The following is a 25484-nucleotide window of genomic DNA, read 5'->3' on the forward strand; positions in this document are numbered from 1 at the left end:
TTCTTCACCGCCTGCTGTACCTGTATGCCAACTTTCAATGGCTGATGTACCATGACACCCAGGTCTCGCTGCACCTCCTCTTCTCCTAATCTGTCGCCATTCAGATAATATTCTGCCTTCCTGCTTTTGCCACCAAAGTTGATAACCTCACATTTATCCACATTATACTGCATCGGCCATGCGTTTGCCCACTCACCTAACCTGTCCAAATCACTCTGCAGCCTCTTAGCAAAGAAAGGAATGTGAAATACCTGCTGGTGCCCAAACCTGAGGGAGACTGCTGCAGTGTCCGGGTTGAGCTGCAGGCCTCGTAGTATATTCTATCACTAGGTCATGCACATTGTCATTGTGGACGATAAGGAGATAAATTCCCATTCACTACACTGATTAATGCTACGCTCTTTTGAGTTCCAATGCAAGCAGAATTTCTGCATTTGGCACTGCAAATCTCTCCAAGTTGCTTGTGATATTTTTGAAAATCAACAACAAATTACATTTTCTTTCAGGGCAAATATTATCTGCAAGTCAAGCAGAGACTCCAGAGTGTAGTAATTTAGGGAAATTGCAGAAAGGTTAAAGAATTACTGAGGCTAAAGTAGGTGAAGTGTTTGAATGTATGAAAATGAGATAAAGTACTGTACAACACTATTAGTCCACACAGGAGCAGAACCGATAGGCAGCTGGATTTTCCACTGCCAGCCCACCTCAAACAGATGGACACTTCATTTAAATAGTAATTTAGGGACAGGTTCTTCCTACAGTTTCCCACCATTTTGGCATGTAGAATGTCAGATCCAAATCATGACTATATGGAACGACGTGCAGGGTTGCTAGGCAGCAATAGGTTTACCGAGGCTCATGGAATGGATGCACTATTGTTGAGGTAAGTGTATATCAGCCATTTCAATCATTCTGCATTTTTTCTCCCTGCTTGCACTGAGCTATACCATGAAAGATTACCCATGTCATAAATCACTGGGTAGATTGCTTTGTCTTCATTTCTGAAGAGAGCTCCGAATAACTCGGCATCATATCATCCCGTAAAACATTGCATTATGAAGGTCTATGAAAGGCTGTTTCATCTAAAAGTGCTGAACATTACCAAACATAGAAAGATATTTTAACCTTTTATGGACTCATTTTATCTTTGTTCTTTTCGAAGGCATTGACTGTAATCACAGAATCATCTAAATTTACAGTACAGGAGGAGGCCATTTCGGCCCATCACGTCCACGCCAGCTGTCAAAGAGCTATCCAGCCTAATCCCACTTTCCTGCCCTTGGTCCATAGCCTTGTAGGTTACGGCACTTCAAATGCATATCCAAGTACTTTTTAAATGTGGTGAAGGTTTATACCTCTACCATCCTTTCAGGAAGTGAGTTCCAGACCCCCAGCACCCCCTGGGTGAAAAAATTCCCCCTCAAATCCCCTCTAAACCCACCCCCCAATTACTTTAAATCTATTTAAATCATTTGCTGAGGAGGAATTTCTTCTCTCAGAGGGTTGTAAATCTGTGGAATTCTCTGCCCCAGAGAGCTGTGGAGGCTGGGTCATTGAATATATTTAAGGCGGAGATAGACTGATTTTGAGCAATAAGGGGGTATGGGGAGCGGGCAGGGAAGTGGAGCTGAGTCCATGATCAGATCAGCCATGATCTTATTAAATGGAGGAGCAGGCTCGCGGGCCCAGGTGGCCTACCCCTGCTTCTATTTCTTATGTTCTTATGTTATGTTCTTATGCCCCCTGATTGTTGACCCCTCTGCTAAGGGAAATAGATCCTTCCTATCCACTCTTATCTCGGCCCCTCATATTATACACCTCAATAAGTTCCCCCCTCAGCCTCCTCTGTTCCAAAGAAAATAAACCCAGCCGATCCAATCTTTCCTCTTATCTAAAATTCTCCAGTCCAGGCAACATCCTCATAAATCTCCTCTGTATCCTCTCTAGCGTAATTGTGTGAGCCTCTTGAGAATCATAGTACAGCACAACAGGAGGCCATTCGGCCCATCAAGTCTGCACCAGCTCTTTCGAAGAGCAATCCAGTTAGCTCCACTTCTCGGCACTTTTTCCACATCCTTGCAATGTTTTCTCCTTCAAGCACCTGTGGGAAATACAGCCGCACCCGACAGTCGAGGGCTGCCGGCCCACAATTTCCAAATTATGCGCTCGTAAATGCTGCTCCCACTGAGAGTTCCCGATTACGGGATCCCCGATGTATCTTGCTGTCTTTCATTGCTTCTGTATGTTATTCTACCAATAAATAAACCTGATTATAGCTTGGCCTTGTACACATTTGTCTGATAGAATGTTCATTTTTACCTTTACAACAGTGACAACACTTCAAAAGTATTTAATTGGCTATAAAATGCATTGAGATGTCCTGAGGTCGTGAGAAGTGCTATATAAATGCAAGTCTTTTCTCTACCTTTCAAAGGAGATAGAAGAATGTGATGGGAATCCCATGTGATCTCTGGTGCCCTATATACCAGAACTAGGAGGTCATTATTAATTACATTTCATTCTATCCTACTCTCGACGCATATGACACAGGTATCTTATCATAAGAGTCATTGCTGGTTAATGGAAACTGCCTTTTTGCCTTGAGCATAAAACTGTTTGGAGAAAGCCTGGTCTGTAACAAACATTTCTGTATATATTATACACAAGATGACTGGAGGACAGAATGCTCATTAGAGTCACATTGCCTTTTGAATTTCAATCCAAGATCGTTGTGTTTGGGTCAAAACAAGACTTTGTTGGATCTGAATGTTAACTTACGCTTAATGTATTTTATTTATTGTTTCCTTTCCATTGTTTGCCAGGAGATCACTGTTAGGGATGTTCCCGTTAACTGGAAAAACGATCATCTTTGACAGCTTCCCTGATCCCTCTGATACATGGGAGATTATTGAAACCATTGGCAAAGGGACATATGGCAAAGTCTTCAAAGTATTAAACAAAAAAAATGACAGCAAGGCTGCAGTTAAGATTCTGGACCCAATCCACGTGAGTAAATGTGCTGGTGCTGGCAGTGTGCTATGTTCTTTACATTTTACGCAAGGCTTTCCAAATGTAATTGGACAAAGCATTATCCATATCACTTTTAGTTCACGTGTAATGACTGATCAAACAAACACAAAGTGGCTATAACATGACAGGGAGAGCAGAGTGCTGATTACAGCCTGATTGTCTTTTGGATTTACAGCCTGTACTGTGCCTGGGTCTTAACAAAAGAACAAAACCTTCCGATCAGCCTGCTCGCAGCCAGATATCACATTATTACTATGCATTCCACTTCTCTACACGCTGCCTTGATTGAAGCCATTTTAGCATGTATTTTGTTTCAGTCATTCTCTGACAAAATGATTTGATGTTGATTTATAGACAATACTGACCGAAAGTTGGCAATAAAACAAGTGCTCAATGCAAAGGCAATTCACATTACCACTGAGTTTTTATTTTATTATTCACCCTATATAAAGGGCTAACGCTGATAGTGCAGAACACCAACAATGACGAAGTAAAGTTTAAAAAAAAGCATAGGAAAAATCAGGAACACTGAGCAGAGACTTGAGCACATAAACCTAGGCTGGCACTCCAATGCAGTGCTGAGGGAGTGCTGCACTGTTGGGGCTAGAAGTTCGGCGATTTTGCGACTGGGTTTTTGGTGCTATTTCACCCTTTTTATCGAAAACCCGTTCGTTGGGAAATTCGGTGACGTTTTGCAGTGGCGCTTTCCACGTACCGCTGGGGGGAGGAGTGCCTCCCGAAATAGCGTGCAAGACCCAAAATAGCGTTTTCACCAAAAATTTGTTTCTTTCCGCAATGTAAGGGTTTTTAAATACCTAGTGCCCCGTTACAGAGTTCTTTCACTTCAGGATTTATAAGAACAAAATACACACGGCACAGGGTATTGGCTCAACCAAGATTCGTTCGTTTATTGAACAGACACCCAATTACCTCCCCAGTATAAATCACTACGATCTGTATGGGACTAACAAATCCCAGAATACAATCCCCCGCGAAAGGGTCATTTGCATCGGTACAACATGACACAGTTAAATCCCTCCGCTATTTGACTGTTACATATAAAGTTACTCAGACTAAATCACAAAACCCTTCTATGATTTGACTGGAAAAAACATACAATCACCAATTTCCCGGCTGACTCCTGAGGTTGACTGTAGGCCTGGATCGTTAGTTGCAGCTCGTGTCTCGAAGACACACCGCTGTTTTCTGTTGCTGTTTTGATTCTATTCCTGCTCTACATTGTGTCTTCAAAAATAGGTCTTCTTTATTCCAAAAACCAGATTTCCTGTTCCCTCCTGTGGTATCAGCTCTCCTGCTGTGCAGCACAATGCAGAACCTTCCTTGGTATCGATGGTTGAGAAATGTGTGAATGCCCCTCTTCCTTCTCCTTCTTGACAGTGACCACTGAAGGTGTCAATGGTGCTATTTTGGTGCTATTGTCTATGTTGATTGTCTCTGACTTCCACTCCCTGGTCCAGATATCATCATCATCATAGACAATCCCTCAGAATCAAGGAAGACTTGCTTCCACTCTTAAAATGAGCCCTTAGATGGCTGAACAGTCCAATACGAGAACCACAGACCTGTCACAGGTGGCACAGATAGTCGGCGAGGGAAAGGGTGGGTGGGACAGGTTTGCCACATATTCTTTCCGTTGCCTATGCTTGATTTCTGCAAGTTCTCGGCAATGAGACTCGAGGTGCTCAGCGCCCTTCCGGATGCACTTCCTCCACTTAGGGTGGTTTTTGGCCAGGGACTCCCAGGTGTCAGTGGGTTGTTGCACTTTATCTGGGAGGCTTTGAGGGTGTCCTTGTAACGTTTCCTCTGCCCACCTTTGGCTCGTTTGCCGTGAAGGAGTTCCGAGTAGAGCGCTTGCTTTGGGAGTCTTGTGTCATGCATGCGAACAATGTGACCTGCCCAGCGGAGCTGATCAAGTGTGGTTAGTGCTTCAATGGTGGGGATGTTAGTCTGGTTGAGGGTGCTAATGTTGGTGCATCTGTTCTCCCAGGGGATTTGTAGGATCTTGCAGAGACATCGTTGGTGATATTTCTCTAGCGTCTTGAGGTGTCTACTGTACATGGTCCATGTCTCTGAGCCATACAGGAGGGCAGGTATTACTACAGCCCTGTAGACCATGAGCTTGGTGACATATACAGAGTTGTGTACGCTGGTTCGGAACCATCTCAAGCCGAAAGAGAGCATCTTAATGGCCAGGTATCGCTTCTACACGCACCACCACTCCGAGGGCCAGGACGTGGCGAGTTATGTCGCCAACCTGATATGCCTTGCGGGAACTTGCAAATTTGCTGGATTTTTGGCGGAAATGCTGCGGGACTGTTTTGTGCTTGGCATTCTTCGCAAGCTGCTGTCATCGAATCCCTAGACCTGAGCAAAGCTATCACGATAGCCCAGGCATTCATATCCATGAGCGATAATACCAGACAGATATCTTCCCAGCATCGATGCTCACCAGCAAGTACCATGCATAAAATAACATCACTAACAGGTAGAACTGCATATGGCAGGTTCTACACGTCTGCAGCTGCAAGACCTAGAATGACTCAAGAGTCCGCTATCGGGTGTGAATGCAAATCCATTAGCACCATGTTGGCACTGCAGGGATAAACATTGAGCCCATCAATGTCGATTCAAGCACTACATGTGCAAAGGCTGCGAAACAATGGGGCACCTCCAGCGAATGTGCAAGAGTGTTGCGACTCATCACGTGGCAGAGTTGGCAGAGGATGATTGATCCAGCACGGATCACGCAGAACAAACAAGAGAGGCAACTCAACCCGAGGAAGAAGTATGGGGTACACACCTTCACCACCAAGAGCCCTCCTATCATGCTGAAAGTCAAATTGAACGGTATTCCGGTATCAATGGAGTTGGACACGGGGGCAAGTCAGTCAATTATAAAGGCTTTTGAGAAACTGTGGGGCAATAAGACACATCGGCCCAAACTGAGCCTGATTCAGACCTACACCAAAGAGCTCATACCAGTCATTGGCAGTGCAGCAGTTAAGGTATCGTACGATGGAACAGTGCATGATTTATCACTGTATATTGTACCAGGCGATGGCCCAACGCTATTTGGCAGAAGCTGGCTGGGAAAGATTCAATGTAATTGGGACGACATCAAAGCACTATCTTAAGTTAACGATGCCTTGTCCGCGCAAATGCTGAGCAAGTTTCTGTCGCTATTTGAACCAGGCATCGGCAATTTCACAGGCGCCAAGGTGCAGATCCATCTAGTCCCCGATGCAAGGCCCATTCATCACAAGGCTCAAGCAGTTCCATATATGATGAAGGAGAAAGTTGAGATCGAACTGGACAGACTTTAACGAGAGGGAATCATATCGCCAGTCGAGTTCAACGAGTGGACCAGTCCGATTGTTCCGGTGTTGAAAAGCGTGGCATGATCAGAATCTGCAGAGGCTACAAGGTAATGATCAACCGAGTCTCATTACAAGAGCAGTACTTGCTACCCAAGGTGGATGACCTGTTCGCAACATTAGCAGGGGGGAAGTCATTCACCAAGTTGGACCTAACCTCCGCCTACATGACACAGGAGCTGGCTGAATCTTCAAAATGATTGACGTGCATCAACACACACAAAGGACGGTTTATATACCACAGTTGCTCTATTGGGATTCGCTCGGCTGCTGCCATCTTCCAGAGGAACATGGAGAGTCTGCTGAAATCGGTTCCGCACACCATTGTGTTTCAAGACGACATCCTAATCACCGGTTGTGACACCACCGAACACCTGCACAACCTGGAAGAGGTTCTAAGTCGACTGGACAGAGTGGAACTCAGGCTGAAACACTCCAAGTGTGTTTTCCTGGTGCCAGAGTTTGAGTTTTTGGGGAGAAAGATTGCAGCAGACGGCATCAGACCCATGGACTCAAAGACAGAGGCCATCAAGAATACACCCAGACCACAGAATGTGACAGAGCTGCGTTTGTTCCTGGGACTCCTCAACTATGTTAGTAACTTTCTACCCGGGTTAAGCACTTTGCTAGAACCATTGCACATTTTGCTACGTAAGGGTAACGACTGAGTTTGGGGTAAATCGCAAGAGACAACCTTTGAGAAGGCCAGAAACCTACTTTGTTCTAATAAGTTTCTTGTACTGTATGACCCGTGTAAACAATTAGTGCTAGCTTGTGATGCATCATCATAAGGGGTCAGCTGTGTGTTACAGCAAACCAATGTATCGGGCAAACTTCTACCGGTTGCATACGCGTCTAGAAGTCTGTCTAAGGCTGAAAGAGCCTACAGTATGGTCGAGAAAGAGGCGTTAGCATGTGTATATGTGGTTAAGAAACTGCACCAATACCTAGTTGGACTTCGGTTTGAGCTTGAAACCGACCACAAACCGCTCATTTCGCTTTTTTCAGAAAGCAAAGGTATAAACACCAATGCTTCGTCCTGATCCAAAGATGGGCACTAACATTGTCCGCCTATGACTATGTTATCCGCCACAGACCAGACACGGAGAACTGTGCTGATGCCCTCAGTTAACTACCATTGCCCACTACCGGGGTGGAACTGGGGCAGCCCGCAGACTTGCTTCTGGTCATGGATGCTTTTGAGAGCGAGGGTACATCCGTCACTGCTCGCCAGATCAGGACCTGGACCAGCCAGGATCCTGTGCTATCACTTGTAAAATATTGCGTCCTCAATGGGAGCTGGTCAGCCATTCCCAGGGAAATGCAAGACGAAATTAAGCCGCTTCACCGATGCAAAGATGAAATGTCCATCCAGTCAGATTGTCTCTTATGGAGTAATTGCGTGGTTTTGCCAAAAAAAGGCAGGGAAATGTTTATATGCGACGTACACAATACCCACACAGGCATAGTCATGATGAAGGTTATAACCAGGTCGCATGTTTGATGGTCCGGCATTGACTCGAACTTAGAGTCATACGTACACCAGTGCAACACGTGCTCACAATTGAGCAATGCACCAAGGGAGGCTCCATTGAATCTATGGTCATGGACCTCCAAACCATGGTGCAGGATCCACATAGATTTTGCTGGCCCCTTTCTCAGAAAGATGTTTTTAGTTGTAGTGGACGCTTATGTGTAATCATGTCATCCAGCACATCCACTGCTACCATTGAAAGCCTCCCGGCTATGTTCGCCACCCTGCCCGACGTCCTTGTCAGTGACAATGGACCGTGTTTCACCAGCTCGGAATTCAACGAGTTTATGACCCGCAATGGCATCAAGCATGTCAGGTCTGCCCTGTGTCAGCCCGCACCCAACGGTCAAGCGGAACAGGCAGTCCAAAATTTCAAGCAGAGCTCCTTGCAGACCCGCTTATCTCGCGTTCTGCTCAGTTATAGGACGCGACCCCACTCGCTCACTGGGGATCCCCCTGCAGAATTGTTAATGAAGAGAGCACTCAAAACCAGGCTCTCCCTAGTCCACCCGGATCTAAATGATCATGTGGAAACCCGGCGTCATGTACCACGATCGCGCGGCTGTATTGCGTGACATTGATGTTAACGACCCTGTGTTTGTCCTTAATTACGGTCATGGTCCTAAATGGGTCGCTGGCACTGTCATGGCCAAGGATGGGAATAGAGTATTTATAGTCAAACTATTGAATGGACAAACGTGCAGAAAGCATTTGGATCAGACCAAACTGCGGTTCACCGACAACCAGGAACAACCTGAAGAGAACGTCACCATCATCGATCCACCAACACACACCCAACCAGCAATCGACCTCGCTGTCAATCAAGAGGATGAACCCACCATTCCCAACAGTCCTGTTAGACCAGCCATGCCGCAGTGCAGCAATGGTCTGACCAACTCACCCATGCAAGAGTTTGAACTCAGACAATCAACCAGGGAGCGTAGAGCCCCAGATCATCTCAACTTGTAAATAATTTGTATCATAGGCTTTGGGGGGGGGGTGGGGAGTGATATTATGTATGTAAACATTGTAACTGTGTAAGACTTGCCACCAGAGGGCGAAACTGTTGGAGGCCCAAGGATCACCTGCACACCTCATGCAAGGGAGGATGAAAGGTTGTCTGCCATGCTGCTTAGGCACTCTGGAGTTGTACTAAAGAGACTAAGGTCACATCAGTTTTAGCTCACAGTATTCAGTCTTGTGGAGTTTTTCCACACTTAACAGTCTGAAAGAGCAGAACCACAACAGTATTAATAAAATAGGGAATGACAGGGAAGCATAGAGAGAGAGAAATGGGAGACTAGAGGCGAGAGGATTGGCCATCAAATGAAAGGCCTTTTCTTATTATAGTCGGTTGATTGAAGGCTTAATAGGGAGCATGCAAAGACATGAGTGCTGATTAACTTGAAGAATGTCCTCAGGAGTGTATTAATGAGCACAGAATATTTTCAACAGCAATAAAAATACCTTAAATAATCAATAACAAATCCTCAACAATAACTTTCATTTTGAGACCTTCGCCTGTAAATAGGCAACTAACTTCAGGTTTACATTACAGGCGAGACTTATTTCCGACTCTTAGGCCTGAATATTCTTCCTCCTGCCAGAACTGTGGGGAGGGAGGACTTGCACCACTCCCATGAAACCGCCGGACCCCACCACATTGTCTCTAAGTTGGCCTTACTTCGCATGCAGGAAGGTTTATAATGGTGGGAGGGAGGGAAATGCTGTGTAGCTGCAGTGTATACAACATAGCCCCAAAGTGGAGAGGACAGCAGAAGCAGTGCCTCAACAAAGTCAATGCCGGAGCACGTAACGACCCAGCTCAGAGAGCCCTATACAGCCAGCGCCTCACAGCTAACCTGGCGTGCCTTGATGACCCCAAGACGCAGATTGACCCCGAGACGCAGAATGCCCACAGCGATTGGTCTGCCCTCCAGGCCTCCATAACCAGTGCCTACAAAGAGACGCTCGGTCACTCAACCAGGAAACACCTGGACTGGTTTGATGAGAATGATCAGGAGATCCAAGAGCTAATAGATCACAAGCGCAGGGCATTTCTGAGCCTTAAACAACACAATGCGGGAACAGCAAAGCAGCATTACAGACGGCTCAAGGTTGAGATCCAACAAAAAACCTGGGATGTAAAGAACAGGTGGTAGATGGAGAAAGCACAAGAGTTACAGCAGCTGGCCAACAGCCATGATATGGGAGGATTCTTCATCGTAGTCAAGGCCACCTACGGTCCAAACACCCAAGGCCCCACTCCACTGCTGGCCAAGAACGGGGAAACACTCATCAAGGACACCGAGGCAGTCAGGACCCATTGGAAGGAGCACTTCGAAGATCTGCTCAATAGAGACTCTGCCTTTGACTCGAGTGTTCTCGACTCCATCCCGCAGCATGAAGTATGGCGGAGAGGCACTGCTGGCGCGAATACACGATCTCATCTCTCTCATCTGGAGGGAGGAGAGCATGTCGGGGGATCTCAGAGATGCAATAATCGTGACCACCTTTAAAAAAGAGGGCAAGTCCAACTGCGCCAACTACAGAGGAATCTCCCTGCTATTAGCCACTGGGAAAGTCGTCGCTAGAGTCCTCCTCAACCATCTTCTCCCCGAGGCCGAGGAGCTCCTCCCGGAGTCACAGTGCGGATTTCATCCCTTATGGGGCAAAACGGACATGATTTTTGCAGCGCGACAGCTACAGGAAAAATGCAGAGAACAGCACCAACCCTTATACATGGCCTTCTTCGACCTTACAAAGGCCTTTGACACTGTCAACAGCGAAGGTCTATGAGGGGTCCTCCTCCATTTTGGATGCCCCCAAAAGTTTGTCACCATCCTCCGCCTGCTCCACAACGACATGCAAGCCGTGATCCTTACCAACGGACCCATCACAGACCTAACCCATGTCCGGACCGGGGTCAAGCAGGGCTGTGTTATCGACCCAACCCTCTTCTCAAACTTTCTCGCCGCCATGCTCCATCTCACAGTCAACAAGTTCCTTGCTGGTGTGGAACTAAACTACAGAACCAGTGGGAACCTGTTCAACCTGCGCCATCTCCAGGCCAAGTCCAAGACCATCCCAACCTCTGTGTCGAGGTACAGTACGCGGCCGATGCCTGTGTCTGCGCACATACAGAGGCTGAACTCCAGGACATAGTCGACGTATTTACTGAGGCATACGAAAGCATGGGCCTTACGCTAAGCATCCATAAGACAAAGGTTCTCCACCAGCCTGTCCTCACTGCACAGCACTGTGCCCCAATCATCAAGATCCACGATGCGGCCCTGGACACCGTGGACCACTTCCCATATCTTGGGAACCTCCTATCAACAAGAGCAGACATTGACGACAAGATCCAACACCGCTTCCAGTGCGCCAGTGCATCCTTCGGCCGCCTGAGGAAAAGAGTGTTTGAAGACCAGGCCCTCAAAACTGCCACCAAGCTCATGGTCTACAGGGCTGTAGTAATACCCGCCCTCCTGTATGGCTCAGAGACATGGACCATGTACAGTGGACACCTCAAGTTGCTGGAGAAATATCACCAACGATATCTCCGCAAGATCCTACAAATCCCCTGGAGGACAGGCGCACCAACATGTCTAGGCTAACATCCCCAGCATTGAAGCAATGACCACACTCAATCAGCTCCGCTGGACAGGCTACATAGTTTGCATACCAGACACGAGACTCCCAAAGCAAGTGCTCTACTCAGAGCTCCTTCACGGCCAACGAGCCAAAGGTGGGCAGCGGAAACGTTACAAGGACACCCTCAAAGTCTCCCTGATAAAATGCGGCATCCCCACTGACACCTGGGAGTCCCTGGCCAAAGACCGCCCTAAGTGGAGAACGTGCATCCGGGAGGGCACTGAGCACCTCGAGTCTCAACGCCAAGAGCCTGCAGAATACAAGCGCCGGCAGCGAAAAGAGCGAGCGGCAAACCAGTCCCACCCACTCCCGTCCCTCAACGACTATCTGTCCCATCTGTGACGGAGTCTGTGGCTCTCGTATTGGACTGTTCAGCCACCAAAGAACTCACTTCAGGAGTGGAAGCAAGTCTTCCTCGATTCCGAGGGACTGCCTATGATGATGATGATGATGAACAAGCTGCAGCTAGCGAAAGGGGAAACCTCATTACAAGATTCAATTTCACAGAGACACAAGCAGGATCTTTAAAGGATGCCAGGAGAAGGGACAGCCTCAGAGGTTTCAGTTGTGACAAGAACCCTCACATGAGGTAATGCTTCCGACTGACAGAGATAAGGGACACGAAGCCAGAGAAGAGGGTAGTATAACCATTATGGAGGGAAGTGTGACAGGCATTCATTGCCACCTCGACCACCCCATACATGGCCAGCTATTGCCGGAAAATGTTTACTGATCTCACAAGGTTGGTGCAGGTAAGTGAAGGCTTGAGTACCCATGCTTGTTCTAAAACAAAGTTAGAGCCGCACCTCACTTGAAGTGCCATAACCTACAAGGCTACGGACCAAGAGCCGGAAAGTGGGATGAGGCTGGATAGCTCTTTGTCGGCTGATACGGACACAATGGGCCACATCATAAGGCTTTCAAGTCATGGGGGCGGTGGGAGTCTCATCCATCAGTCAGGGGATGTCGCCTTCCAGTGGTCTACAGCTGAGCATAATTCACTTGACTAATAAATCATAGAAACATTCAGTGAAAAATTCATTCCTAACATGATCATCGAATGAAAAGAGAGTTCAGCATAAAAATGCAGTTCTGGTTTAACCGCGGCAGGTTTGAGGAGGTCCGAGTAACCCGCTCTGGAGAGGCAGGTCCTCAGCCAATTGAATTTAACCCAGCTCGGGAAACCCAGCAGCTGAGGGGAAGCGGCAGCTACCAGATCCAGCGTCAGTGCTTTTCCAGCACTGCGTGTGAGCCTGGAGCAGCAGGAGTGCCCTGACTGCACCCGCAGCAGACCTGATGCCATCTCTCCCTCCCTCACTGTTACCCCTCCCTGCAATAGAAACATAGAAACATAGAAAATAGGTGCAGGAGCAGGCCATTCAGCCCTTCTAGCCTGCACCGCCATTCAATGAGTTCATGGCTGAACATGAAACTTCAGTACCCCCTTCCTGCTTTCTCGCCATAACCCTTGATCCCCCGAGTAGTAAGGACTTCATCTAACTCCCTTTTAAATATATTTAGTGAATTGGCCTCAACTACCTTCTGTGGTAGAGAATTCCACAGGTTCACCACTCTCTGGGTGAAGAAGTTTCTCCTCATCTCGGTCCTAAATGGCTTACCCCTTATCCTCAGACTGTGACCCCTGGTTCTGGACTTCCCCAACATTGGGAACATTCTTTCTGCATCTAACCTGTCTCAACCCGTGAGAATTTTAAACGTTTCTATGAGGTCCCCTCTCATTCTTCTGAACTCCAATGAATACAAGCCCAGTTGATCCAATCTTTCTTGATAGGTCAGTCCCGCCATCCCGGGAATCAGTCTGGTGAACCTTCGCTGCACTCCCTCAATAGCAAGAATGTCCTTCCTCAAGTTAGGAGACCAAAACTGTACACAATACTCCAAGTGTGGCCTCACCAAGGCCCTGTACAACTGTAGCAACACCTCCCTGCCCCTGTATTCAAATCCCCTCGCTATGAAGGCCAACATGCCATTTGCTTTCTTAACCGCCTGCTGTACCTGCATGCTAACCTTCAATGACTGATGTACCATGACACCCAGGTCTCGTTGCACCTCCCCTTTTCCTAATCTGTCACCATTCAGATAATAGTCTGTCTCTCTGTTTTTACCACCAAAGTGGATAACCTCACATTTATCCACATTATACTTCATCTGCCATGCATTTGCCCACTCACCTAACCTATCCAAGTCACTCTGCAGCCTAATAGCATCCTCCTCGCAGCTCACACTGCCACCCAACTTAGTATCATCCGCAAATTTGGAGATACTGCATTTAATCCCCTCGTCTAAATCATTAATGTACAATGTAAACAGCTGGGGCCCCAGCACAGAACCTTGCGGCACTCCACTAGTCACTGCCTGCCATTCTGAAAAGTACCCGTTTACTCCTACTCTTTGCTTCCTGTCTGACAACCAGTTCTCAATCCACGTCAGCACACTACCCCCAATCCCATGTGCTTTAACTTTGCACATTAATCTCTTGTGTGGGACCTTGTCGAAAGCCTTCTGAAAGTCCAAATATACCACATCAACTGGTTCTCCTTTGTCCACTTTACTGGAAACATCCTCAAAAAATTCCAGAAGATTTGTCAAGCATGATTTCCCTTTCACAAATCCATGCTGACTTGGACCTATCATGTCACCATTTTCCAGATGCACTGCTATGACATCCTTAATAATTGATTCCATCATTTTACCCACTACTGAGGTCAGGCTGACCGGTCTATAATTCCCTGTTTTCTCTCTCCCTCCTTTTTTAAAAAGTGGGGTTACATTGGCTACCCTCCACTCCATAGGAACTGATCCAGAGTCAATGGAATGTTGGAAAATGACTGTCAATGCATCCGCTATTTCCAAGGCCACCTCCTTAAGTACTCTAGGATGCAGTCCATCAGGCCCTGGGGATTTATCGGCCTTCAATCCCATCAATTTCCCCAACACAATTTCCCGACTAATAAAGATTTCCCTCAGTTCCCCCTCCTTACTAGACCCTCTGACCCCTTTTATATCCGGAAGGTTGTTTGTATCCTCCTTAGTGAATACCGAACCAAAGTACTTGTTCAATTGGTCTGCCATTTCTTTGTTCCCCGTTATGACTTCCCCTGATTCTGACTGCAGGGGACCTACGTTTGTCTTCACCAACCTTTTTCTCTTTACATACCTATAGAAACTTTTGCAATCCGCCTTAATGTTCCCTGCAAGCTTCTTCTCGTACTCCATTTTCCCTGCCCTAATCAAACCCTTTGTCCTCCTCTGCTGAGTTCTAAATTTCTCCCAGTCCCCAGGTTCGCTGCTATTTCTGGCCAATTTGTATGCCACTTCCTTGGCTTTAATACTATCCCTGATTTCCCTAGATAGCCACGGTTGAGCCACCGTTACCCTCCCTGCCATCTCTCCCTCCCTCACTGTTACCCCTCCCTGCAATCTCTCCCTCCCTCACTGTTACCCCTCCCTGCAATCTCTCCCTCCCTCACTGTTGCTCCTCATGTTACCCTTCCCTGCCATCTCTCCCTCCCTCATTGTTGCCCCTCACTGTTGCCCCTCCCTGCCATCTCTCCCTCCCTCACTGTTACCCCTCCCTGCCATCTCTCCCTCCCTCACTGTAGCCCCTCCCTGCCATCTCTCCCTCCCTCACTGTAGCCCCTCCCTGCCATCTCTCCCTCCCTCACTGTAGCCCCTCCCTGCCATCTCTCCCTCCCTCACTGTAGCCCCTCCCTGCCATCTCTCCCTCCCTCACTGTAGCCCCTCCCTGCCATCTCTCCCTCCCTCACTGTAGCCCCTCCCTGCCATCTCTCCCTCCCTCACTGTAGCCCCTCCCTGCCATCTCTCCCTCCCTCACTGTAGCCCCTCTCTGCCATCTCTCCCTCCCTCACTGTTACCCTCCCTGCCATCTCTCCCTCCCTCACTTACCCCTCCCTGCCATCTCTCCCTCCCTCACTGCTGCTCCTCACTGTTACCCTTCCCTGCCATCTCTCCCTCCCTCATTGTTGCCCCTCACTGTTGCCCCTCCCTGCCATCTCTCCCTCCCTCACTGTTGCACCTCACTGCCATCTCTCCCTCCCTCGATCTGATTGCGTCTCCCTGCGATCTCTCCCTCCCTCACTGTTGCTCCTCACTGTTACCCTTCCCTGCCATCTCTCCCTCCCTCATTGTTGCCCCTCACTGTTGCCCCTCCCTGCCATCTCTCCCTCCCTCACTGTTGCACCTCACTGCCATCTCTCCCTCCCTCGATCTGATTGCGTCTCCCTGCGATCTCTCCCTCCCTCACTGTTGCGCTCTGAACCCCCCACGACCCTCGATCTTCTCGATTGGCAGGGACCGTCCCCAGCGGCCCCCGGCTGCTGCCTTGTCCCACAGTCTTTCCCAGCCGGCTCACCTCTCAATCTGGCCGGCTGCCGGGCGGGAAACAGAGTACAAAAGTTCTGATGAGGTTCCTGGTGGTCAGGACCTCCGCCTTCCCGTTATTTCCGGGTTTCCCGGCCGCTGACACATGCCCCCGCTTCCTCCTCACCTCCCTGTAAGTACCAGAGCCACGGTTTGTGCTGAAGGACTGACAACAAATCCAGTGGGAGAAGTTAGTGATGGGCAAGAGTTTGTCATCACAGGTCTTGTTGCAACTCGGCAACATGGTCCTCAGTGCTCCCTCACCTCGTGGGCAACCTCTGAATACTGCAGAGATGGGGGAGAGGGGCTGGGACTTCTTCCTCCTCATCATCTGCAGCTGGAGGGACCTATCCTTTCCAAATTGCAAAGTTGCACGTCGTGAGCCACTATAATTCTAAACACCTTTCTGTGCTGTACTACATGGTTTCCACAGACCTCGGGAGGCACCTGAAGCGTGACTTCAGAATCCTGATTGTGTGTGCAGTGATGGTGCATATAGTTTTACCTGCTGTCCACAACTGACCTTGGATGCCAGGATGGTATCATCAGCCATGCTTGCAAGGGGTCTCCAAGCAACCATCCTGTCACAGTACTCTGGCAGATTAATGCAGCTGTAGTGGATTTGCGTAGAACAAAAGCATTGTGGCAGGGTAAAAGTAGAATTAGGTGGTTAGCATCACACCTAAGCTTCACATTAAGAGAATAATGACCCTTTCTGTTGATGTAATTGATGGGGTGATTAAGCAGAGCCTTCAATGTCACATGGGCCACATCAGTGGCACCCTGGACCTGTGGGAGTTCTACCACTCAATAAAAGTTCATTGCGCACTCCCTCTACTTTGCTAGATGTGTCAGAAAGGATATAAACTGAGATGCCTGTTTACAGAGAAGATGTAACCTTTTTAATGCAATAGTGCATTGTCTATTAATTAAACTGAATGAGGTCACTCAGGGCTGGCTAGAATGAATCAGTTGCACAAAAATTAAGAGCTACTGTCATTTTAATAGCCACTGACAAGGCTGTGCCCCAGTAGAAAGTGCAAATTGGCAGCAAGCAGCTGGCATAAATCTCCTATTGGCTTAATTGGGAAGTGCAACCTCTTCCTGTCTGAGAAATGCAGTTTGACCTCTTTAGTCTGTACGCCCTCTGGTGTGGGTGTCTTCGGATAAGGTTTTTATACCAGATTTTCCTTGCTTCCATCCACATAATAGACATTAGCAAAATTTAAGCCCATGTATGAAAGGGACAGTGGCAGTGTGGATACAAAATTGGCTAAGGAACAGAAAGCACAGAGTAGTGCTAAACGGTTGTTCTTCAAACTGGAGGGACTAATACAGTGTTGTCCCCTGGGAGGCAGTTTTAGAACCACTGCTTTTATATATATATATTAATGACCTGGACTTGGGCATACAGGGCATAATTTCACAGTTTGCAGATGACACGAAACACGGAAATGTAGTAAACAACGAGGAGGATAGTACATAAGAACATAAGAACATAAGTATTAGGAACAGGAGTAGCCCCTCGAGCCTGCTCCGCCATTCAAAAAGATCATGGCTGATCTGGCCGTGGATTCAGCTCCACTTACCCGCCCGCTCCCCATAACCCTTAATTCCCTTATTGGTTAAAAATCTATCTATCTGTGACTTGAATACATTGAATGAGCTAGCCTCAACTGCTTCCTTGGGCAGAGAATTCCACAGATTCACAACCCTCTGGGAGAAGAAATTCCTTCTCAACTCGGTTTTAAATTGGCTCCCCCGTAGGGGGCTGTGCCCCCTAGTTCTAGTCTCCCCGACCAGTGGAAAAACCTCTCTGCCTCTATCTTGTCTATCCCATTCATTATTTTAAATGTTTCTATAAGATCACCCCTCATCCTTCTGAACTCCAACGAGTAAAGACCCAGTCTACTCAATCTATCATCATAAGGTAGCCCCCTCATCTCCGGAATCTGCCTAGTGAATCATCTCTGTACCCCCTCCAAGGCTAGTATATCCTTCCTTAAGTAAGGTGACCAAAACTGCACGCAGTACTCCAGGTGCGGCCTCACCGATACCTGTACAGCTACAGCAGGACCTCCCTGCTTTTGTACTCCATCCCTCTCGCAATGAAGGCCAACATTCCATTCGCCTTCCTGATTACCTGCTGCACCTGCAAATGAACTTTTTGGGATTCATGCACAAGGACCCCCAGGTCCCTCTGCACCGCAGCATGTTGTAATTTCTCCCTGTTCAAATAATATTCCCTTTTACTGTTTTTTTTTTTCCAAGGTGGATGACCTCACATTTTCCGACATTGTATTCCATCTGCCAAACCTTAGCCCATTCACTTAACCTATCTAACTCTCTTTGCAGCCTCTCTGTGTCCTCTACACAACCCGCTTTCCCACTAATCTTTGTGTCATCTGCAAATTTTGTTACACTACACTCTGTCCCCTCTTCCAGGTCATCTATGTATATTGTAAACAGTTGTGGTCCCAGCACCGATCCCTGTGGCACACCACTAACCACCGATTTCCAACCCGAAAAGGACCCATTTATCCCGACTCTCTGCTTTCTGTTAGCCAGCCAATTCTCGATCCATGACAATACATTTCCTCTGACTCCGCGTACCTTTATCTTCTGCAGTAAACTTTTGTGTGGCATCTTATCGAATGCCTTTTGGAAATCAAATGCATCACATCTATCAGTACACCTCTATCCACCATGCTCGTTATATCCTCAAAGAATTCCAGTAAATTAGTTACACATGATTTCCCCTTCATGAATCCATGTTGCGTCTGCTTGCTTGCACTATTCCTATCTAGATGTCCTGCTATTTCTTCCTTAATGATCGTTTCAAGCATTTTCCCCACTACAGATGTTAAACTAACTGGCCTATAGTTACCTGCCTTTTGTCTGCCCCCTTTTTTAAACAGGCGTTACATTAGCTGCTTTCCAATCCGCTGGTACCTCCCCAGAATCCAGAGAATTTTGGTAGATTATAACGAATGCATCTGCTATAACTTCCGCCATCTCTTTTAATACCCTGGGATGCATTTCATCAGGACCAGGGGACTTGTCCACCTTGAATCCCATTAGCCTGTCCAGCACTACCTCCCTAGTGATAGTGATTGTCTCAAGGTCCTTCCTTCCCACATTCCCGTGACCAGCAATTTTTGGCATGGTTTTTGTGTCTTCCACTGTGAAGACCGAAGCAAAATAATTGTTTACGGTCTCAGCCATTTCCACATTTCGCATTATTAAATCCCCCTTCTCATCTTCTAAGAGATCAACAATTATTTTAGTCACTCTCTTCCGTTTTATATATCGGTAAAAGCTTTAACTATCTATTTTTATGTTTTGCGCAAGTTTACTTCCGTAATCTATCTTTCCTTTCTTTATTGCTTTCTTAGTCATTCTTTGTGGTCGTTTAAAATTTTCCCAATCTTCTAGTTTCCCTCTAACCTTGGCCACCTTATAATAGACTTCAGGAGGACTGGTGAAATGGGCAGACACATGGCAGATGAAATTTAACGCAGAGAAATGTGAAGTGATACATTTTGGTAGAAAGATTGAGGGGAGCCATTAGAAACTAAATGATACAATTTTAAAGTGCGTGCAAGAGAGACCTGGGGTGTATGTAGACAAATCTTTGAAAGTGGCAGCACAAGTTGAAAAGGCTGTTAAAAAGGCATATGGGATCTTTAGGGCCGACATTGCCCCTTCCCTTAAGGCCTGTTACCACCGTAAATCAGCAGCCACACTGCGCAGCACAATTGCCCTGCTGCGGTTTCCCGGCGGTGAGTATCACCGCACCGCTTCCCCCCACTCTTCCACAGCGGTGATGGCTAACACTCCAAAGTGCATCATCACTCCGACATTCCGGGCCCTAAGTGACATTGCCCTATAAAAGTCATCCAACCGCTCAGCAGCGCCAAGAGTTGTTTTTTTCGGGTGGTGCATAGTTCTTGATGCACACCGTTGGAGTGCCTTAAAGGTCTTTTGTTTTCTGTTGATTTTGTGTCGGTGACTTTTTCCCGTTGTTCAACTAGCAGCGCAAGATACAGTGCGCGCTGCTTTGTGAGTGCTGGAGGCACCTTCTACCTGCGGAACAGGGAGGCCACTTGGAGGAGGTTGGGCTTGTGGAGGCCTTTCAAATGGGGGCAGTGGTGGCACATTGTGTATGCCGCCGAGGCATGGAGGGGAAGGCAGCGCCAAGGGCAACGGTTGCAGAGGCAGCGGGCAAGGGCCACAGGTATCATGGCAGCCCAGCATGGAGAGGGCCAGGAAGATGGCAACAGAGGGGAGGCCAGAGAGATGCCACAACAAGGCCTTCAGCAAGGGCGGCCCCTAAGGAGGAGAGTGAGGCACGCGGACCCCAAACACCAGATACTGGGCCAGCAGGCCAGGAGGCAGCCTGCAGTGGACCCAGATGCTGGGCAGCAGCAGCTAGCAGAAGTGGAGGAGGCAGCAGATCAGCAGGGAGAAGCCAATAAGCCACATCACAGGGCAAGACGGCTACACAGACGTGGGGGCGCCAGGCCATATCGAGAAAGGGTCTTCCGCCAGCAGTTCTCATACAGGAATGTGAATGATGATCCAGAATTCCAGAAGGACATCGTGACGGAGCTCTGCAATATCCTGCAGGCAGAATTAGAACCACAAACACAGGTCAGGACAGCCCTGATCGTAGCATCCAAGGTCACTATCGCCCTCAACTTTTATGCGGCTAGATCCTTCCAAGATGCCACTGTGGACATGTGCAGCATCTCGCAGTTTGCAGTCTACACATCGATACGGGAGGTCACGGATGCTCTGTATAGGAGGAGGGCCGATTACATTTTATTCCCCATGACCAGGGACAAGCAATTGGAGTTCCAGACTGTATTCCTGCGCATTGCAGGCTTCCCCAGGGTCCAGGGGGTCATTGATTGCCACCATGTCGTTCTCAGGGCACTCCAATAAACTCCCGAGCAATTCAGAAACTGCAACAGCTTCCTCTCCCTCAATGTTCAACTTGTTTGCGACCACAGCCACAAGATTATGCAAGTGGATGCCCGGTTTCCTGGCAACACCCACGACTCATTCATACTGCGCCAGAGCGGTGTGTCAGGCCTCTTCACTGGTCCCAGTGAAGATTGCGGCTGGCTCCTGGGTGACGGGAGCTATGCGCTGAGCACTTGGCTCATGACTGCTCTGCGCAGCCCTAGAACTGCTGCGCCGCTCGTGTACAATGAAAGTCTGATGGCCACCAGGACCATCATCGAACACACAATTGGCATTCTCAAACAGAGGTTCCGTTGCCTGGACCACTCGGGGTGTACTGCAGTACTCACCTGAGCATGTCTCCATATTCATGGTGGGTGATGTGCTGCATGCTCCACAACCTGGCCACCATGAGGGCAGAGCCATTGGAGGACAAGGCAGCAGTGGTACCTGTGGAGGAGGCACAAGAGGAGGAGGAGGCACAAGAGGAGGAGAAGGCACAAGAGCCGAAGCAGGATGAGGGTGGGCAGCCACGCAGGAGGTGGCGTCGCCATCGTGAACCTGCAAGGGAAGCACAAAGCCGTGCAGTTCACATAACTCAATGCCCAGTTGAGCCTACATCTGGCCATGTCCATGGGCCAACCTGTGACCTCTCTCACACATCATTCCCACACATTAAAATGAGAGACCTCATCAAAAATTCCAAACACAAAATAAAGATTTATTAGAACCCAAACAATGGGTTTCCAAAATATTCACATAATTAATTATCACCCTTGTGCAACTCCTTATGACCCCTCTTATGCAGACTTATCCTTACAGTACGCCGCAGTGTCTCTCCTGTGGCTGCCTCATGGCTTTGGGAATGCTGCTGTGTGTCTGTAAGGAAGATACAGATGTCCTTTTCCAGGTCTTAACCAGCTCTGGCCCTGGAAGGGCCGTCTGCAGACTGGGCCACATCCTCCTGTGCCCCTTCAGTCGGAAGTGATGGGGTGATGCAATGCTTGGCAGCAATTGCGGAGTGGCGGATCTCGGCTCAGGGCTGCTGTGAACCGGAAAGACCACATCAGTCTCCTGGTCCGTGGCAGCACCCCACCACCCCCACCAAGCTGCTGGAGCACAGGTCGGCAGGGTGGGTTGGCACCGTTAGGCCCCCGGTGGACCATGGTGTATCCAGCCGCATTGGCAGCAGTCAGATCTCGCGTAGCCTCCAGCTGAGACTGCATGACAGCAGCCACACTCTGGAAGCCATCAGAGACGACTGCAGTCAGACGCTCCATGGCCTGTTGCCCAGAGTGCATGAGAGAATTCTGAGCTTCCAGGACAGCGGCCGTCCTGTGCAAATTAGCACAGCCACGCTCGCTCCCTCGCACCTGTGCTACAATGACAGCTGTCACCTCGGCCAACAGACGCATCATCGCAGTTGGATCCACATGGTCACTCTAGGATTCCACCAACGACTGCACACTGACTATGTTGGTCCCCATGGTGTGCGCAGAGCTGTCCACAATGTGGGAGGCGGACTCCTTCATGCTCCTCACCACTTGCAACAGCCTCTCAGGCACCCCTTCCATTGCCGCCAAGAGCTCGGAATGCATGGCCTCCACCCTTTGTTCATACGCCCCAAGATCGATGGACTTGTCTGAGTCCTCCTCAGCAGGACTCGGCTGCACACTCTCCCCCTGGAGAGATAGCACTCGAGGTTCCCTTTGTTGTTCACCATGCTGCAGCCTGCTAGGCCCCAGTGCTTCACCCAGTGCAGATCCCGCTACATCTAAAGTACCCGACCACGGACTCCCAGTACCTGAGCTGGAGCATGGGACTTTAGGAAGCAGTGATGCACTGTTGCTGGCAGAGCTCTCTCCCTCTCCATCTTCCTCATCCAAGATGCCATCAAGATAATCGAGGGTCTCAAGTATTTCCTCCTCACTGTGGCTGCCAGTTGCCCTAAGGGTGTCTGTGTCACCCATTATGACACTCAGGGTCTCATCTGCAATCATAAATGGGAGAATGGGGACCATGAGACTAAGGAGCTGAATTGCACCATGCAGCAAGCAGCTTGCACAGAATCATAAGCAGAAGGCAGTGTGACAGAGAGATAGCATTGCACAAAGGCCTTCAATCACCCATGTTGCCCCCAGCAACATCGGAGGAATCAGCAGCCACAGGGACACCAATGTGCGTGCCCACTAGCCGCTGCACCCTCTGCTCCAGATCGGTGAGCTGCACATTCTGCGATTTCCCACCACCAGTGGCTTGCTGATTGGCACGGTTCTGCGCCACCTTGGCCTGCAAAGCAACGAAAGGTTGGTAGGTGGCAGTTTCAAGAGGCCTCGGCAATGCGTTCATGCAGCTGTGAATCAGAGATGCAAGACATCCTCCATTGTGAGTGTGCACACATACAGACCTAACAATGAACAGGCATTCTAGCTGCTATGTAGTGTTGGTGATAAAGAAGTGAAGGTGGAGGACAGTCTGGCAGATATAATGTGAGTAACATAAGAACATGTGAAACAGGAGCAGGAATAGGCCATTTGGCCCCTCGAGCCTGCTCCGTCATTCAATAAGATCATGGCTGATGTGATCTTGGGCTCAGCTCCACTTCGCTTCCCGCTCCCCATAACCACTCATTCCCTTTTCGCTCAAAAATCTGTTTATCGCCGCCTTAAATATATTCAATGACCCAGCCTCCACAGCTCGCTGGGGCAGAGAATTCCATAGACTTACAACCCTCTGAGAGAAGAAATTTCTCCTCATCTTAGTTTTAAATGAGCGGGCCCTTATTCTGAGACTAAGGGCTAGATTTTCCACTTTTGTGCTTATCGCCCAAAAATGGGCGTTATTTCCGGCGTGGTCAGTAAAAAAGGGTTTTCAGGTCATCGGCTTCTCGTCCATTCTCAAAGCATCTAGTCTCCATTTTTGAAAATGGGTGTTACCGCGAGCGATATGAAATGGGCTGCAGCGTTAAATTTTTTTGCCCTTCTGTCGTAAAATGTCACCATCCTTAGCAACGGCATAGCAACGCTCGATTCCCGTGGTTCAGGAGGTCAAGGGTCATCATGACATACGCAGAAGAGGAGACAGAGAGAGAGGGAGCTCAGAGGGACTGAAGACGTGTGTGGTTGTGATATGTGCCTGTTTGGCTGTTGTGGGAGGCACGAGGGAGATTCTACAGATATATAAGGTATTGGTCTGGCCACACCTGGAATACTGCGTGCAGATTTGGTTTCCATATTTACGAAAAGATATACTTGCTTTGGTGGCAGTTCAGAGAAGGTTCACTAGGTTGATTCTGGGGACGAGGGGGTTGACTTATGAAGAAAGGTTAAGTAGGTTAGGCCTCTACTCATTGGAATTTAGAAAAATGAGAGGTGATCTTCTCGAACTGTATAAGATTATGAGGGGTCTTGACAAGGTGGATGCAGAGAGGATGTTTCCACTGATGCGGGAGACTAGAACTAGGGGGCATGATCTTAGAATAAGGGGCCGTCCATTTAAAACAGAGATGAGGAGAAATTTCTTCTCTCACAGGGCTGTAAATCTGTCGAATTCGCTGCCTCAGAGAGCTGTGGAAACTGGGACATTGAATAAATTTAAGACAGAAATAGACAGTTTCTTAAACAATATGGGAATAAGGGGTTATGGTGAGTGGGCGGGGAAGTGGAGCTGAGTCCATGATTAGATCAGCCATGATCATATTGAATGGCGGAGCAGGCTCGAGGGGCCGTATGGCCTACTCCTGTTCCTATTTCATATGTTCATTTGTTCTTATGTATTCAGCAGCAGCAAAAATCCTACTAAGTACCAAGAACATAGTTGGCACCGAGTTTTTGTCCAGCAAATAAGATATAACATGGAAGGGCTGGTGGAGGCCCTGGAGCTGGTAGCCAGAAACACTATTGGAAGAGGGTTCCCAGTGGTCCCGGAACATGGCACTGCACCCCAAGGTGCCGCACCCCCATTGCCAACCACACATGAGAGCCAGCAGCAATATCATGCTTTTGGCTCGGAGCACGTTTCCACCTCGGAACCGCCCTCTCCCGTATCCATCCAAGCAGCGGTTTGGCGTCATCCCCCCGCCAATGAAGTATCGCCTGAGGAACTCCTCGGTCAGGAGGGGAAGGGGAAAGTGTAGACGTGGGAAGGAGAAGGCGTGGGAGTGGCGGGGGTAGGGGTGGTGTTGGTTTGTACAGATATACTGATGATTTCAGACTAATGTTCGGTTTAAATGTTTTTTGTTTCACAAAACCTTGTAGCACATTGGCTCAGATAGCTACACCGTTACACGCTGGTGATTCCTTAACATCAAAGGGTATAATGACACTTAATTTCAATCAACTTTAACTTTAACTATCACCAAGGTGGTGCCCACCATTGATGTATGAATTGCACACCCAGCAGTGTGTGAGCCTTGTAAATAACACCAACGTTCGTTCAGGAAAAGCGATCATTGATCTCCTAATGTAAGGCTCTTGTGGCTATCATACCACCACGGGCCCTTT

General features: G+C 48.4%; 1 protein-coding gene across 1 annotated transcript in view; it reads left to right on the forward strand.

The window, feature by feature from the left end:
• Nucleotides 1–2838: 2838 nt before the first annotated feature.
• Nucleotides 2839–25484, forward strand: part of LOC139263985 (myosin-IIIa-like) — a 211748-nt gene continuing 189102 nt past the window's right edge. Inside the window, exon 1 of the mRNA XM_070880083.1 lies at nucleotides 2839–3006. Within this exon, the coding sequence (XP_070736184.1) occupies nucleotides 2839–3006 (168 nt within the window). The remainder of the gene's footprint in view (nucleotides 3007–25484) is intronic.

Source organism: Pristiophorus japonicus, chromosome 5, assembly GCF_044704955.1.
Source record: "Pristiophorus japonicus isolate sPriJap1 chromosome 5, sPriJap1.hap1, whole genome shotgun sequence".
Taxonomy (NCBI): domain Eukaryota; kingdom Metazoa; phylum Chordata; class Chondrichthyes; family Pristiophoridae; genus Pristiophorus; species Pristiophorus japonicus.